Genomic DNA, 16,744 nt, shown 5'->3' on the forward strand with positions numbered 1-16,744 from the left:
CAGCTGTTATTTCATTCCTCTGATGAGTCACTCAGGAACTGGGCTGAAGGAGAGCCCAGTACTGACTGGAGTTGATTTGGAGATGGTCAGGGATAGGACTGCACCTGCTTGTTGCTGCCAAGGTTCCTTCTCTCTGGACCAAGAAGCAGGAGAGAAATTCCTGGAGGGTCCCAGAGAAGAGGATCTTTTGGGAAACCAAAGGCAGTGCCCTCAGAGGAGGTAGGACATGCTAGGTATTCCCTGAGGATAGGCTTTCTACCTTGCTGGTCCTCTCCTGAGATACCTCACAACTAGCATTTCCCACACAATTCAAGCAAAAGTATCCTCCAATTTTTGGTTGTGTGAGGACTTAGCATTACCAGCAATTCCAGGCCCTAGAGCTCCTGTAGAACTTGTCATACTGCACTCCCGAAAGGGCTGACCTGCTGCTAGGGAGGGGGCTTGCATACTCTTGGGGTCTCGAGTGCATGCTGCAGAGGCAGATGTACATTGGTGAATATCTCTGGCCTAGTCTTTTTGCTTTAGCCCAGACTAACCAGACATCTGGTAAAGGAAATGTTCCTCCACTTGCTAGAGACAAAAACAACTGAAGTATGTGAATGAGCAAACCAATTAATGGAGTGGGGAAGATATCCTCCCAAAAACTGGTTTTATCACCCTCTGCTGACTTGGAGGCACTATTTCCGAGCATTTTGATTAGTTTGGAAGATCAACAAGACTACCTGTCAAAACCTCTCTAAGTAGAGAGAACAAGGACTGAATAAACATGAACACTGAACTCCAGAGAAGTACCCTCAGCAGGAAAAGCCTAGACTGTTGCTACCCATGTTCACCTACTCCATCAATATGGCATCTTTTAAGAGCACTAAATTCACTCAATAAAAAGCTGCCTTATATCATGTAGGTGCAATAAATAAATAAATAAATAAATAAATAACTCAAACTTACCATCATTTCCTGTTCAAAGCGTCTGAACATCTGTTCTCGTTGTTGTAGGAGTTTATTACTGAGCTGCTGTTGAGCTCTCTGCTCTTCTTTTTGAAGAAGTCTTAGCTCCCGCAGCTCTTGACGTCTGATAATGAGCAGTAGTGTTGGTGGGGCAAAAGAAGAGAGGAAGTGAATAAAGATAAAAATAATTTAAAAAAAATCAACAATTTGGGCTCAATAATACCAGTTTTAAAAAAGAAATGTAAGATTAGACTTGGATTTTTGTATCATTTTAAAATAAACAGTTTTTCCTTCTGCTAACAAGAAGATCTAAATTTAATCCCAATGCACTATAAAAACAAACCCCAGAGCGCTCTCGCATTAAAGATTCTTCCTGTGTTATTCAGGAAGGAAAAGGAATACCAAAAGTCTCCAAAGTCATTTAGAGATTTTTTACTCACCGAAGAAATCTCAATTCTTCACTTTTTGAATCATTTTCTGTAACTATTTTTGAAGTTGTCACACTCACTTCTACTCCGTCAACAACAAATTTGCGAGTTTTCTTCAATGTTTTCTTGTGTCTTCTAGTTTCCTGAATGAAAATGTTGTTATTCTGTGTTCAACTAAATAACACTTTTTTACATCTGATAAATTAAATTACTGAGTTTCTAAATAGAGAGCAACTGCATACAATACAGCAAAGTAAATTGTCCTCAAGTTACAAGAGCTTGAAAAGTCCTCTTACTGGTGCCAAGAAGTTAAACTTTTCTTAGCCAGCAAAGGGGGAAATTAAGCTATTATTATTTCCTATAAATTAAGTTGCCATTTATCTAGACAATTTTTTAAATCTTCCAACATGAACTGATGCAGGGTTATCTTCCTGAGTCTGAACACAGTTCTATTGCCTTGAATTCATCTAGACTAGACATTTTCACAGATGTCCCCAGGATTCTGAAAAGTGGCAGTGAAACTGAATAAAGATTTGCTGATTTCACCCTACATTTCTGCCTGGGAAACTTATCAGCAAAAACAGAGGCAGGTAATGGGAAAAGGGGACACAAAGTGTTGGTCGGGGAGGAGCAATATAGCAGACCCCTTCCTTACAACACGTTGGGGTAGAGTAGGAGAGGCTCCTGAGTGGAGAAGAGAAAGAGAGAGCAAATTGTTCTCATCCCTTAACCAGGGTTTCACATTTGTCAGACACTTACAAGCCAGTAGTGGATATGAAAGAAGGAGCTCAAGGGCAGTATCCATGGCCAACACCTCTGGTAGGAATCCCAATACTCTCCCCTTCAATTACTGACAGTAGCACCGGGGGAGAGGAGTGAGAATCTCCACAGACAATGCCTCTCTAGACCTTGGTGGCAACTCCCACCAGCCTTTTGTCCTTAGGCTTAGTCCTCTGGCCATTAAGTGTTTGTTGAACACAGCTTGAAAATTTTACCAAAGACCTGCTTCTAATGTGAATCAGTGAGGTGATCAAATGTCAAACATTACTGCCAGATTCCTCGCCTTGACAGTGCTTCATTAACTTTCCGATTTTATTAATCTATTAAATTCTCCTTTCAATTCAGCAATACCTCATGACTTCAAGTACCACGTGACTAACAAGTTCCTAGCTTTTTATTACTATTTTATTACACTTTACTACACAGTACCAAAATTATGACTTCATTGAGATAAAAGGGAGCAGATTTTTTTTTTTAAACCAATACCATGGATACTGTTATACGGGTATAAATGTGCCTTATGTTCCTCTTGCTGAATAGGAATGAGATCTATTGCTATAAGCAGTTATACTGGCATAACTGCATTCATACCAGTATAGGTAAAGCACCTTCTGTTGTAGAAAAGCCTGAATATACAATTGCTATCCTGATGATCTTGCAGTCTAAATCAGTGGTTTTCAAACTTTTTTTCTGGGGACCCAGTTGAAGAAAACTGTTGATGCCCGCGACCCAACAGAGCTGGGGATGAGGGGTTTGGGATGTGGGAGGGGCTCAGGGCTGGGGCATAGGGTTGGGCTGTGGGGGTGAGGGCTGCGGGGTGGGGCCAGGAATGAGGGGTTCAGGGTGTAGGAGGGGGCTCTGGGCTGGGGCAGGCGGTTGGTCTGCAGGAGGGGGTCAGGGCTCTGGGTGGGGGTGCAGGCTCTGGGTTAAGGCCAGGGATGAAGGGCTTGGGGTGGAGGAAGGGGTTCAAGGTTTGGGGGGGACTCAGGGCTGGAGATTGGGGCATGGGGTTAGGTTGCGGACTTACCTCTGGCAGCTCCCAATCAGCGGTGCAGCCAGGGTGCAGAGGCAGGCTTCCCGCTCGTGCTGGCGCCGCAGACCGCGCTGCGCCTGAAGCGGCCAGCAGCAGGTCCAGCTCTGCGCGGCTCTCGCCCGCAGGCACCGCCCCCCAAGCTCCCATTGGTTGGGAACCAGTCAATGGGAGTGCGGAGCTGGTGCTCGGGGCGGGGGCAGTGCGTGGAGCCCCGTGGCCCCTTGCCTTTGAGGAAAACCTGCTGTTGGCCACTTCTGGGGTGCAGTGCAGTGTCGGAACAGGTAGGCACTAGCCTGCCTTAGCTGGACAGCACCGCCGACGGGACTTTTAATGTCCCAGAGCTGACCAGAGCGACCCAGTGCCTTACATGCTGCAACCCAGTATTGGGTCGTGACCCGAACTTTGAAAAACGCTGGTCTAAATAGTCAGGACAAACAATGGGTTAGAGAGAAGTTATACATGGAGAAGACTGAGCTATGACAGGGAGAGGTTAAGGGATTTACCCAGGTCAACAGGAATTATGTATAAAGCCAGGAATTGAACTTGAAATCTTGAGTTCTAGTCCCAAGCCTTAACCACAAGACAAATCTTTCTCTTAAACATCCTGTAGTTTTCGGCTCTTTGGAATTTCCTGTCTCAATGTATTGGTTCACATTTTGAAGGTTATCTTCACAACTGTAATGATTAACAATTTTTTGATCTGATAGTTTTACAACGATTTAGGGAAATGTGTGGCAGTTTTGTGGCCCTTTGCAATTGCTGCCTAATCACATGTACACAGAGTTACAACACTATTCCATGTACTCCAATATTTTCTTTGAAAACAGTTTTAGATGCAACTGGTATTTGACTATTTGCAACCTTCAATCCTAGCAAAATGGTTCCTATAAATGTACAGATTCAGTATTACTATGCTAGTTTCTGATTGGTTGATTTTCTCGGCATTATTAACTCCCCAAGAAAGTCTTAGGGTGCTAATATATAAGATTTTACCTAAAAAATTATAACTAATTGTCTACACTTACTTGTAAAGATATTGATCCAGTGTCCTTGTTTTTAGTGAGGAAGCTAGAGATGGACAAGTTCAAATCAATGCTATTATTATCAGTTGTGGAACCAGTGCCTGATTCTGTATCATTTTCCTTTAGTGTCTCAGGTTCTAGCTGCTGTAATGTTTCAGCACTGGCTTGATTACCCATTTTAACTTTTTCCTCATTTTCTTCGGTGCTAACACTAATAATGGGTATTGGAGTGAGTTCAGAATCATTAGGTTGTTCAGCTGCAGGAACTTGAAGCTTGTTCTGAAGTGGTGCATCACACGGAACTTCTGAATGCTCTGCATTTATCTGAATGTTGTTCTCATGGGTATCCTCAGGTTCATTTGTTTCTGAATTTTGGTCAGGCTCAATCACTTTACCCACACTTTCGACTTGAATTTCCTCAGTGCTATTTGTCTCATGAATATTCTCAGTCTTGCTCTGTATTGGCTTCTGGTCTATATCACCCACTTTTCCTGAATCCTTGACCTCAGTTTCCTCTATGCTGCTTGTCTTATGAACATCTTCATTTTCACTTTCAACTAATTTCTGATCTGTATCAGTCACTTTATCTCCACTTTTAATCTGAGTTTCTTCAAAGCTGCTTGTCTTGTGAACATGCTCAGTTCTACTTTCCATTAGCTTCTGGACTGTCCCGGGTATTTTATCTCCACTACTGCTGCCTATCTCTTGAGCATTGTCAGCTCCATTTTTTATTGGCTCCTGCTCTGTGTCAGCCATTTTCTCTGCACCTTTAACCAGAGTTTCATTAGTGCTGCCTGTCATCTCATCTTTCTGAACTTCTTCAGATTTACCATCATCCTTTTGCTCTGTAATTTGTTCTATCGTTGTTCCTTCATTCTTATTTTCCTGGCTATCTGTTCCACTTTCTTTCTCCTCTTTCTCTCCAGTCTCTTTAGATATCACTTCTGTAGTTTGAATACTGGCATCTTCAATTTCAGGTGCTATTTTCAGTTTATTTTCATCTGTCTCTTCATTTTCTATGGCACTTCTTTCCTCTGTTTTCAGACTGTGTTTATCATTTGTTTCTAATATTGTCACTGTATCAACTTCTTTTATTTCTGTCTGTGATCCAGTGTCTTCATTTACTACTTCTGCTTTTCCAGTATTCTTTTCAACTCCTGATGTTTTCTCTGGCTCATCTTCCTCAACTAATACTGACCCATTCTGCACATTTACAATATCTCCAGGAGAGGTATCAGACACACTGTCAATAACTTCCACATCTTTAATTGTCTTGGGTTCATTAGCAGTTGTTTTATCATCTGGAAATACACTGATGTTCTTTTCCTCAGCAGCATTATTTTCTGTTTTCTCAGAAACAGATTCCAGAATCGAGGCATTCTGGGAAAGTTTATCTTCTTCAGAGCTGGCAATACTAAGGTCAGAGGAGGCACGCTTGTTTGTTGGTAATTGCTAAAAATGAATTTAAAAAAGAAAAAAAATTACTATTTTCTAATTTATGTAGAAAACAATTATAAAAAAATTTCGTGCACAGAGAGATATGTATATGAAAAGACACTACACGTATGTAGCTTGGTTTCCAGGAAAAATAAATTCCATTATCTCAAACTATTTGACAAAACATAATCACAGAACTATTACATCTGTTGAAAAGACCTTTTGACCAATTTACAATTTCACAGGAGCCCTTTCTCAGTCCCTGAGGGACACTGGACATCCTTTGCCTCAGCACCCACACACCTTGTAAAGTCCTCATAAGCCCTTCCTCCACCACTTTACACCCTGTATGGTTCTTCTGGCCACAGAGGTGAGATTCTGTGTGCACATCTAAGAGGCACAACAAAAAATCTTGGCCTTATGCCACCTTTTTGCCCCCCTGATCCTGGGCTAGTCAAGGGACTGGAGAGGACCTGAGCATAAATTAAACCCACCTGGGGGCACGTCTAAGTTACCACAGCTTCCCCAGGCTGCCCTATGGACCACAGCATTGCCCACAAATCTGAGTGCTGCCCCAAGATGCCCCAGTACGTTCCCTTTGCCAGGGCTTATGAGGGGATAGTCAGAAAGCAGTCTCATGGCTGTTTTCACCGTGCCTGTACCAGGGAAATCCTCCCATAGCCAGAAGTGGGGCTTTCATGGTCCTTTTACTTAGAATAATAAGGCTGGAGTGAGGATGAGGATCTCATCCCAGAGGTCCCAATTAATTAGCAGCAATACATCTGAATAGGTTTTTTGCTTTGTAGCCAGCTTTGTTCCACTCACATGTGAAAAAAAACAATTTCTTTTCAACAATGGCACTACGTCTCCAGGAGGGTTATTTCCATGCCAAATTTTAACTTGCAAATGTTTAAGAAGGTTGTAACATTTTCTTTGTTTTTTAAATATATAGCTATATTATATTATAATATCAGTATATAGATATAAAAATTGGACAAGTGTATTTTTTTTAACCTCTTCTCACTCAAAAATGGCTGAACAATTTTTACACGAACTTCAAAAGTTCACCTTCAGGCAGAGACCAAGCATGAGAAATTTTAGTTAAAAAGGTAAAAGTTTTTAGCAGCTATGAATGGATGGTAACAAGAAGTTATAATCAAAACAATTATGTGAACATAACTCTAGCAATTGTTGTTGCTAGACTGTGAATTAATATTTATTATATTTCTACAAAGACAGATACAGAGAAATATATTAATGAACCATTATCTCAAATCATAATTATTCTTTCACTTTTTGGAGCGATAATGATACATCTTTGTCTATATTTACTACTAGAACCCCATAATCTGTGAATGAAACTGTTACAATTTGCCATTAGGAGATTACAGTATATAATTTAAAATGTTATGTAAATTATGCCTAGCTACTGTATCAAATATTGGCCTGATCCCGCTCTTTCTACTAAGGCAAACCTCAATGAAAGTTTTTTGCCTAAGAAAGCATGTAGTAACACACTCTTTGTGCTAAAATGCATCTAAAATAATTCTAAATATGAAAGTATTTTAGAATCTCAGTATATTGGAAGTCAAATGTGTTTTTAAATAGGATACATATAAATAATGTAAATGAATCTATTTTATTCACAAGATATTAGCATATTATTGTAATAAAGCTACGGTTTCATCTCCCTGTAAGAGACTGAATTTGATGGGCAGAAGTATCCTTATAAATCTAAATTTCTCACAAACTAACTCCACTACAGAGTTTGTCCTGTAGACAGATTTTTGTTTTTTTTTTTTAAATAGTCGAGTTATAAATGCACAGGAAACTTAATTTAGAACATAAATATCATACCTTCACCCATACAAGAGTTAGTTATTATACCAAATACACAGTTCACTTACACATTAATACATTTACATATTTGACTGAATTTAAATATTTGTGTATTATTTTACAAAAAGTCTTTGACTGTTTAAACCAGAGGTGGCCAAACTTACTGACCCTCTAAGTTGCATATGGCCATCTTCAGAAATTCGAGAGCTGGGGCGTACCTGCCGGGGCTTGGGGCTTCAGCCCCATGGGAGGCACCCGACAGGGCGTGGGGCTTCAGCTCACGAGCCACAGTTTGTCCACTCCTGGTTTAAGCAACCTTCTCGTCTTACATATCCACATGTATACACATAACAACCATTCATGCACATAATATTCTTTATTATTCTGTCCTGAAGAAGCTTAAGATCATCTGACTTTTATAAATTCTGACTTCTGTATTTTGCACTGAAGGCATGCTATACTTGGGGGAAAAAAAAAAAAAACAAAAAACCATTCATTCTTAGTACAAATTAAAAATGTTGCAAAAATAATTGGTTTGCCAGAAAGTTTTTCATAGACAAAATGTAATTAAAATAAGCACCATATATATCTATAAATTTATACTTTAACTGACCAGAGAATTTTCTGTTTCCTCCTCTTCATCTTCATCTTTACCATCTTCAACTTCTTCTGTTACTTCAGCCTTTGCCTCTGCAATCAACTCTCTGACTGGTTTATTAGAAGTGACAGTAACAAACGGATGCTTGTAAAAAAAAAAAAATTGGCTTTTAAAATAAACAGTCATTTAATTTTTGATAACAATGGAATAAAAGTAGCAATTCTTTTAGGGTTATATCTTGGTCTCTATTATACCCAGATATTAAAGGGATTAAACTGTAATATTTACCCAATACCCCTTTTTATTAATGTAGATTTTTTAAATTAGAAGTTTTAAAATCTAAAACATCAATATCTAAATATTTATGTGGAGATTTGTTTAATAAACTCATCAAAAATACAGATAGCTCATTAAATAATTTTAAAAAAAGTTATACTGACCTTAACAACCCAAAGAACAAAAGTAGAAAGAGTTTTTAAAAGGTTGCTTTTCTTCATTATTTTTTTTATTCCATGCCTGAACTTCCACCCAATAAATTTTCTATTTACTATCTAAAAGTACTTAATCTAGAAAAATACAATGCTGCCTTTAGACCAAAGATTTGTGAGACAATCAATTTCTTCTGTATTTTTCCTTTAGAAAAAACAACTACTTGTCTTCATATTCTTTCTGCATAAACTATTCTCTCTCTGTTTGGTCCTGCTTCTTAAAGCCTTTCAGCATATGTCAAATGTATTTTGGATACAAGTAAACATGCACTGACGTTAAACAGAATCAAATTTATCTAGTCAGATCTATTCCTGTTAGCTCTTTTGCAGTGACAGCATTATAGCAGATGGAAGACTAAAGCTTTTAAAACATCTGTCAGCAATCAAGTGCTTATATAAACACAACTACTTTACACATTAGGAGGAGGAATAGCTCAGTGGTTTGAGCATTGGCCTGCTAAACCCAGGGTTGTGAGTTCAATCCTTGAGGGGGCCACTTAGGGATTGGGGCAAAATTAGTACTTGGTCCTGCTAGTGAAGACAGAGGGCTGGAATCAATGACCTTTCAAGGTCCTTTCCAGTGCTAGTTATTTTTTTTTATTTTCGGGGGGGGGGGGGGGAGAGGGACGCACTGAATTAACATAAATAGATGCACACAAGAATTATTTTCATATAAAAATTTACAAATAGTAGGCCAGATTTCCACCTGGTGTAAGCTGGTGTCTCTCCATTGATTTATACCAGCTGAGGATCTGCCCCATAATGTTAAATACAGATTAAGTATATCTAATTTTGAATTATTCAGAACTTCAGAGTAGCAGTGTCTTGATTCTAAATAGATGTATTAAACCCAAGTACTATAGCCCTGTTGGCAGCTAACTCTTCTTACCTGCAGAAGCTGAGCAGTATTCCATCTGGCATCTACATTCTTTTCCAAACATTTCCTTAGAAAATCTTTAAAATCTGAAGACCTGCAGAAGAAAACAAAGAAGTGATTGCCACTTTACCTTTCCTCCTGCACAAACTGCATAGTGACACATTCTTTTCAATTTCCCATTTATGACTGCATTACAATTCCTCACCATCCCATTCAAAACAAGGCAAGAGAGGCAAGAGAATGGAAAAAACCAAAACCCAAACAGTTTCCCCTTAACTGGTTACAATCACTGGCATAACTCGAATGAAATCAATGGAGTTATACCAGGGATATGAATTTAACCCAATGAGTTTTACAGTCGAAACGCCCATGAGGTTCTGCATATTGATCTTCTGATAGCCAATCTAATAAATGTTTAAAAGTGAAAGTAGCACATTGCTTACCTTGTAACATCTCTTAATAAAGTTTTATAATCTAGACTATATTAAAAACCACTGCTTTATCTGTCACATTGTTTTGTGTAAAGTGATATGGCTTGATTCAACACCCGTTTATACATTATTTTGCCGTGTGAAGTGCAAACTTAACCTTTCTGTTGTTCTTTTTTAGTCCCTGAGTGGCATTTTTTCTAATCAAGTTCCATTTTAAATAAAGGTTTTATTTTATGGTTCTTGGTTTTAAATGCTTCCTAACTGCAAATTCACCTAGTAATACTTTGCACTAACCATTTGAAACCAATCTGTTGTCATGACTGAGTGGGCAATGGCATACGCTTTTCAAACAACGTATATTCTCTGTATGAAATCCTCAAGAGGATTCTTCAACATTTCTCTTTTTTTTAAGCAGATCATCCTCTTCATGATTTTTTTCTCTATATCACATTTTTTTAAAAAGGGTAGTTAAAAATCTTTATGTACACATTTGATGTTGAATCTGAATCTTATGTTTAAAAAGAACAAGCTCTGTTTTCCAACAATATCAAAATACTAAGATACTGTAGCCTTTTTAATATGAAAGTTTCTAGACACTGCAATAACAAAAAGTAAAGTCATGGGCCCCAATCCTCCAAGGCCACATATAAGTACTTAATGCATGTGAGTAGTTCATACCGTTTAATAGGACTACTCAAGGGCCTGAAGTTAAATGTGCTTACATCGTTGCAGACTCAGGGTCAATCTCCAAAACCCTTGACAAAAAAAAGTTAGCATTAAAAGACTAACCATTTTGAAGGCTGTGCCAATGTAGGTGGGTCAGATTTTGCTATTTTCAGCAGCACGCGCATAGGATTTAACTCGTGATGAGGTGGTTCTACTTGAGCCATTTCTATTAAAGTGATGCCCAGTGACCACACATCAGCCTTATAATCATAAGGCCTGTCTTTAGATGTCTCACACATTACCACTTCAGGAGCCATCCTGCAAAAGAGAATGGTTTATAGAATTAGAGAATGAAGCATTGTCATCTGCAGTCAAAAACATTCTAAATTGTTGACTTAATTAAAATATTAATGAAATTTAAATATTTTAAAGTAAATGGCACACTTTAACATACTTTACATTATTCTTTTGCAAGGCTATATAATCAACTGTGATATTAAAATATTAGTTCATGCTAAAAAGTTAACAAAACTGCACACTTACCAGTAAGGTGTACCAATGAAAGAATCTCTTCTCTGTATTGTCCTTGTGTTTTTAGCAGATACGCCAAAATCCGCTTGAAGCAAACAATAAAAATATTACTAATTTAGAGGTGGAAATTTTGAGCTACATTTCAGACCAAAAAGTATACATATATGAATATTAAAACTCCAAAGTGAGAGTTCAAAATATTTAAATATGTTGGTATTATTAATCAGTAATGCATTGTAGCTCACTAACTGCTCTAATAAAAAAGTATAATGCCTTCCCCGGCTAAAAATAAAGCACTTTAAAGGCTAATGCCAAGATTAGGATGTGAGGGACAGAAATAATGGCCGGTAGGAGAAATATTATTTGTTAGAAGAAAAGGAATAAAATATTTTCCATTAGGAAATTATTTATTTTGCCTATGAAATTATCACACTAAACTTGAACATTAACATCTCTGATTTTTACACTAATTCAGAAATCCTAAACTAGGATTTATTTTCTTTTTCCTGTTCACCCAGTATGAAATCTTTGAAAAAGGCTAATAGTAAAGGCATGTAGGTACACTTTTGATTGTAAAATGTAAATTAGAAATCTGGCATTCCTATAATAAATTTTATCAAATAGCATATCAAGCATGACATGTCTCATTTATAAAATAAGTATATTTATTTTTAAGAGATACTTTTTTGTGTCCTACTATAGCAGATGTTCTAACTCTTCTTAATTAAAGTGTACTGATTGGACTAGAGAGACAAAATACCCATATGCTGTCTGCTTCAATCTGTATAAAATGACGTGATAGGCTCAACACTTGATAAGCCTAATTTTACTCTTTACAGAAAAGTGTAGGATTAAGGCAGCTGCCTATTCCAGTATAAAAACAGAAATATTAAAGGACTGTAGATACTATAAATTAGACATTAAAACTTGATTGTTTCTCATAAAACTGTCACACATGAAATTCCATATTATTTATTAAAAACAGGAGGCATTGCACTTAAATTCAAGACCACCGGAAGCAAAAAATCAAATAGTACAAGGAGCAAGAAAGAGATTACACATTCTTACATACAGACTCTGTTTCCTTTTCAAAGGTAAAGTAAATTAAATCTTTGACCAGTCTGAATTTTAAGGGCCAGTTTACATCCACTGAATCCACGCATGAAGGGGACTTCCCCACTCAGATTTCTCTGCGAAGTAGGGTCTCAGCTACCTCTACCGCACTATAACCCAACTTCACATCCGGGCTGAGAAGAAGCAGAGATCTCTTGGGACAAGAGAAATGGGCAAAGACAGAAGAATACACTCATCCTAGCTCTGCCCCTGTGGAAATTTGTTAGAAAAGATAATACAGCCTCAGGCTTTAGTATTAATTATTATTTTATTATAGTATTATTTATTTATTTGTACTAATATAGTCCCTACCAATCCTAGTCATGGACTAGGACCCCATTGTGTTAGGGGCTGTATAAACACAAAACAAAAAAAAGTTACTTACCCTAAGAAACTTACAATTTAAGTAGAAGACAAGAGACAAAAGGTAGATACAGACAGAGGAGTACAAGGAAACAGTGGGAGGCCACTATCAAGATTGGGTTCCCATTGTGCCAGGTGCTGTGTATATATACACAGGAAGAGACAGTCCCTGCCTTGAAGCTGACAAGTTTAACAGACAAGACAAATAGGAAGGCAGGATTATCATCCCTACTTTGCAGATGAAAAACTGAGGCACAGAATCACCAAAGCACTTGCTTAGCTATTCTGAATTTTTTAATTGACTTCAAAGTTAAGCTAGTAGTGAAGGAATGCTACTTGGAGCCCAAAGCCAGTGTAAAAGCAGAGGGCCTCCATGAAGATAGATCTGGACAACTGTGCATCCCTGAGGATCTACCAGATTTAGAGGTGGGCCATTTAGTCATTTCCTAGATGGAGGGACCAAATTCCATCCCTCAATGGGACAATGTGGAGCTTTCATGAAGGAATCCTCATGGAGATTTCCTCTCTATACCATCCGCATTCTCAGGAGAGAAAATTTTGGGTGGTGGTGATTACTTCAGACAGAATGCTAGGAATAAAAATGACAAAGCTCATAGCAATTGTGTGTTCCAGCTCCCACTGAGGTTAAGGAAGAGGGAGTGATCAGTGGTATAAAAGGCTGTAGGGAAAAGGGAACACCAGTATTAATAACAGCGATCATATCACATTTTTTCTATACCTAGCATATTAGTGGGAGACATTTAAAGAAATTCAATTATTATAGACTTTATTTTCACACATTTTAAATATAGTTGTCCATAGCCAAACTCAGCAAAAGGAAGAGCTGAGGTTTCTACCATAAACCTACTATAAAATTCTTGTTTATATATTATATATATATATAAATTTAAAAGTATTTACACCTAGCATAACCTGACTTTCAAACAATTCAGTAACAATATTGGTACCAGGCCTGCTCCTGCTCCCTTTGAACGCTATGCGAGGTTTCCCAAGCATAAATAAGATAACTCAAGCTTTACTTATTTTTCAAAATAACAAAAAATCACTTATGTCTGTTGAACTATAATTCTTCTATAATGTATATCTAAATACACAAATACTCAACAGTGCCAAACAACAATGTAAACAAAAAAGTTCATAAGATGATCTGTTTGTTTTTTTTTTTAAATCTTGTATATTTCCATGCAGGAGCCTTACCCAGTTTAATGTCTCCATCTAATGTAAAAAGAATATTGCCAGCTTTTAGATCTCTGTGAATGATCTTATTTTCATGCAAGTAGTTCAGTGCCTCCAAAGTCTGCTTGCAAACTACTTTGATCTGTGGCTCTGTTAATGGCCTTTCAAGTTCTGAAAGAGAAACACAAATATTAAAAAAATCCCATCTTTTGCATTTTTGTTTTTATTTTTACATAAATTTCCAGACTGATCATTATAAATCATAGCAAAAACTGTCAATCTGATAACTTAGTTTTAGAAGTAAACATTAGGCAAAAAATTCTGGCCCGTTGAAGTCAATGGCAAAATTCCCATTAACTCCAATGGAGCCATGATTTCACACCTGGGATCTGGGAACATCTCATTTATGAACTATTTATAAAGTTAGTTTGAATTTTCTGTTTAATATACGGAAATGTCATTAAAATGACTCTCAGGTCAAGGAAATATAAAGTATTATTTAAAACATAATTAGATTAAGATGGAAAAAAGAACCAGATTCTGTAAAGACTTAAATACATGGACAACTAATCACATAAATAAGTTGTCCATGCGATTAAAGTTGCTCACATGCATAAATTAATGCATAATTTAAATTATTAATTTAAAAATAATTTAGATTTTTGAGAAATATAAACTGTTAAAAATAACAAAATTACTTTGCATTAAGATGAGGGAGTTATATACATAGATATATCTACTTTAAGCTCATATAATAAATATTTTAAAATCATCACAATGCATATTGTTCAGTATAGTCCTGCATAAAATACAAACAAAATATCTGCATTTCAAAATAGTATATAATTTTAAAAAGTAAAATCCTTCCAAATATTGAATTATATTTATTTTAACCTGTTATAAAGATTATTATTTGAAACAAAAACTTGTATTTACCCAACATTACTGCATCTACTGCTCCACCTGCACAAAATTCAATCAGGATCTGTGTATAAATAAAAACACAGGTATTAAAAATAAAGCTAATGTACTGAATTGGAAGTGTTGTCTAGAGGTCAGAGACCACAGGACTTGGCATCAGGAGGCTTGGGTTCTATTTCCTCGTTTATCCCTGGCTTGCTGTGTGACCTTGATAAATCACTTATCTAACCTCTGTAGAACAGTGATATTAGCTAACTGAAAGTGGCACTGCAAGGCTTAAGTAAATTGTGTGTAAAGTGCTTGGAGATCCTCAGACAAAATGTGTTAATCCAGGTATATAAATTCCACAATAAAAGGATTAAAGTCAACTGGAATCTGGTTGGCTGAGTGTGTGATTTGCATAATCATTATATAGTCATTTCTGATTTGAAAATTCTGAGTACAGGAGCCAAAACATTTGTTAACAGCCCAGAGACAGCTGCCTGATCTTCACTCCCCCTTCAGATGAAACAGAAAAAGTATAACATTTACATGAAAGGAAAGACATCAAAAATCAAAGGAAATAGACCTGTCACATTTTTTAAAGGGAAAACCAAAAACCCTTTGACTTGTTTTTCTCCTTCTTCCTATTCATGTCCATAGAATAGTCTCTTGGCCCCAGAATAACTAGTAACACTGGGAATATTCCACACCCTTGCTCCTAAGTCTCTTATTATATAAAAGTATAATGCAGTTATTTGGGGATACAAACCCTGCTGATTTATAGAGACAAAAAGAAGGTGGACAAAAATAATAAAAAGGATGGAAAGAAGGATTTATTAAACAATGTACCTACCTTTCAGCACATTGAGATCTCATTTTTTATATTCTGAAGTAGTTTTCTTTTTCATTAAACGTTGAATATTTAATTAAAAAGTTCAATATGACAACTACTTCCTCACAATCATACACTGGGAAAACACCTTGATGTTTAACTCAGAACACACTTTTCTTAAAAAAGAAATGAGTCTCAATTTAGGACTTAAATAAATACTTAAATACTCATTTACAACTTATGTGACACTATACTTATACTAACTGCTCCTCACAACAGCATTATGAAGAACTAATATCATGTAGAATCTTTGTAAACCCCTGCCACATTCACATACCATTACTCAATTTACACATCTGCAGTGTTTTGTTTTTACAAACCAGACAAGTGAAGAATGAGGCAAAATGCCAAAAAACTCACTGTAGAAAAATTCCACATAAAATAATATAGTCTATAAAATTTAGTTTAATACACATTTTTGTATATGTCCTTTTGATGAAAAAGGTGTTTGTAAAACTGATGGAAGCCAGAAACCATTTTTAATACCCATTTCTGATTGTTATCTTATTTTAGAAAATTAACAGTTAAACAGTTTGCTACCCAGGAGAACTTAACGCCAAATCTTGTCTTTTTTTTCTTTATGGGCCACAGGTCTAAAATAACGTAAGAGAAGAAAATACAAGCTTATTTTCATAAACCAGATTATGACTCTGAGGAGAAATAAATCACACTTTATTACTACTACATGGGAGACACAGATTTGATTACTAAAGAATAAAAGCTGATAAGACAAACTGGTCAGAACTTGAGCATTTTAAAATGATTATTAATTACTACAAATGGATGAAACATTAATTTGCATTTACCTCTTTGCTGGGGCATAGGCTGAGTAATAAAAGGCAGTTCAGGCAAGCATTCCTACTCAAAACAATAATTAACCATGTGCTTAACTTTAAGCATATGGTTAGGTCCCATTAACATCATTGGTATTTATGCACATGCTTAAAGTTAAGCATATGCGTAAGTGCTGTCCTTAATAGGGATGGACTTAAGCACTTCTTAATTGCTTTCCTGAATCAGGGCCTCAGAGGGAAGAATGCCATATACCAAATCACTAATATTACTTCCTGAAGCATCCAGGGAGGTCTCCTATGCAAGTACTAATCAAGGCTGACTCCTGTTTAGCTTGAGTGAGCTAACAAAATAACAAGTAAAGGTGATAGGACTGAAGACATTTATTCTTAATTAAAAACAGAGG

At 36.8% G+C, this 16,744-nt stretch overlaps 1 protein-coding gene across 2 annotated transcripts in view; it reads right to left on the reverse strand.

Moving 5' to 3' along the window:
- Positions 1 to 16,744, reverse strand: part of SLK (STE20 like kinase) — a 72,008-nt gene that overhangs the window by 22,479 nt on the left and 32,785 nt on the right. For both annotated transcript variants that reach the window (XM_054033678.1, XM_054033679.1), the window contains exons 3-11: positions 14,688 to 14,736; positions 13,773 to 13,922; positions 11,091 to 11,163; positions 10,671 to 10,865; positions 9,463 to 9,544; positions 8,101 to 8,229; positions 4,215 to 5,663; positions 1,389 to 1,519; positions 949 to 1,072 (exon numbers count right to left, since the gene is read on the reverse strand). In XM_054033678.1, the coding sequence (XP_053889653.1) occupies positions 949 to 1,072; positions 1,389 to 1,519; positions 4,215 to 5,663; positions 8,101 to 8,229; positions 9,463 to 9,544; positions 10,671 to 10,865; positions 11,091 to 11,163; positions 13,773 to 13,922; positions 14,688 to 14,736 (2,382 nt within the window). The remainder of the gene's footprint in view (positions 1 to 948; positions 1,073 to 1,388; positions 1,520 to 4,214; positions 5,664 to 8,100; positions 8,230 to 9,462; positions 9,545 to 10,670; positions 10,866 to 11,090; positions 11,164 to 13,772; positions 13,923 to 14,687; positions 14,737 to 16,744) is intronic.

The sequence above is a fragment of the Malaclemys terrapin genome, chromosome 7 (assembly GCF_027887155.1).
Source record: "Malaclemys terrapin pileata isolate rMalTer1 chromosome 7, rMalTer1.hap1, whole genome shotgun sequence".
NCBI lineage: Eukaryota > Metazoa > Chordata > Testudines > Emydidae > Malaclemys > Malaclemys terrapin.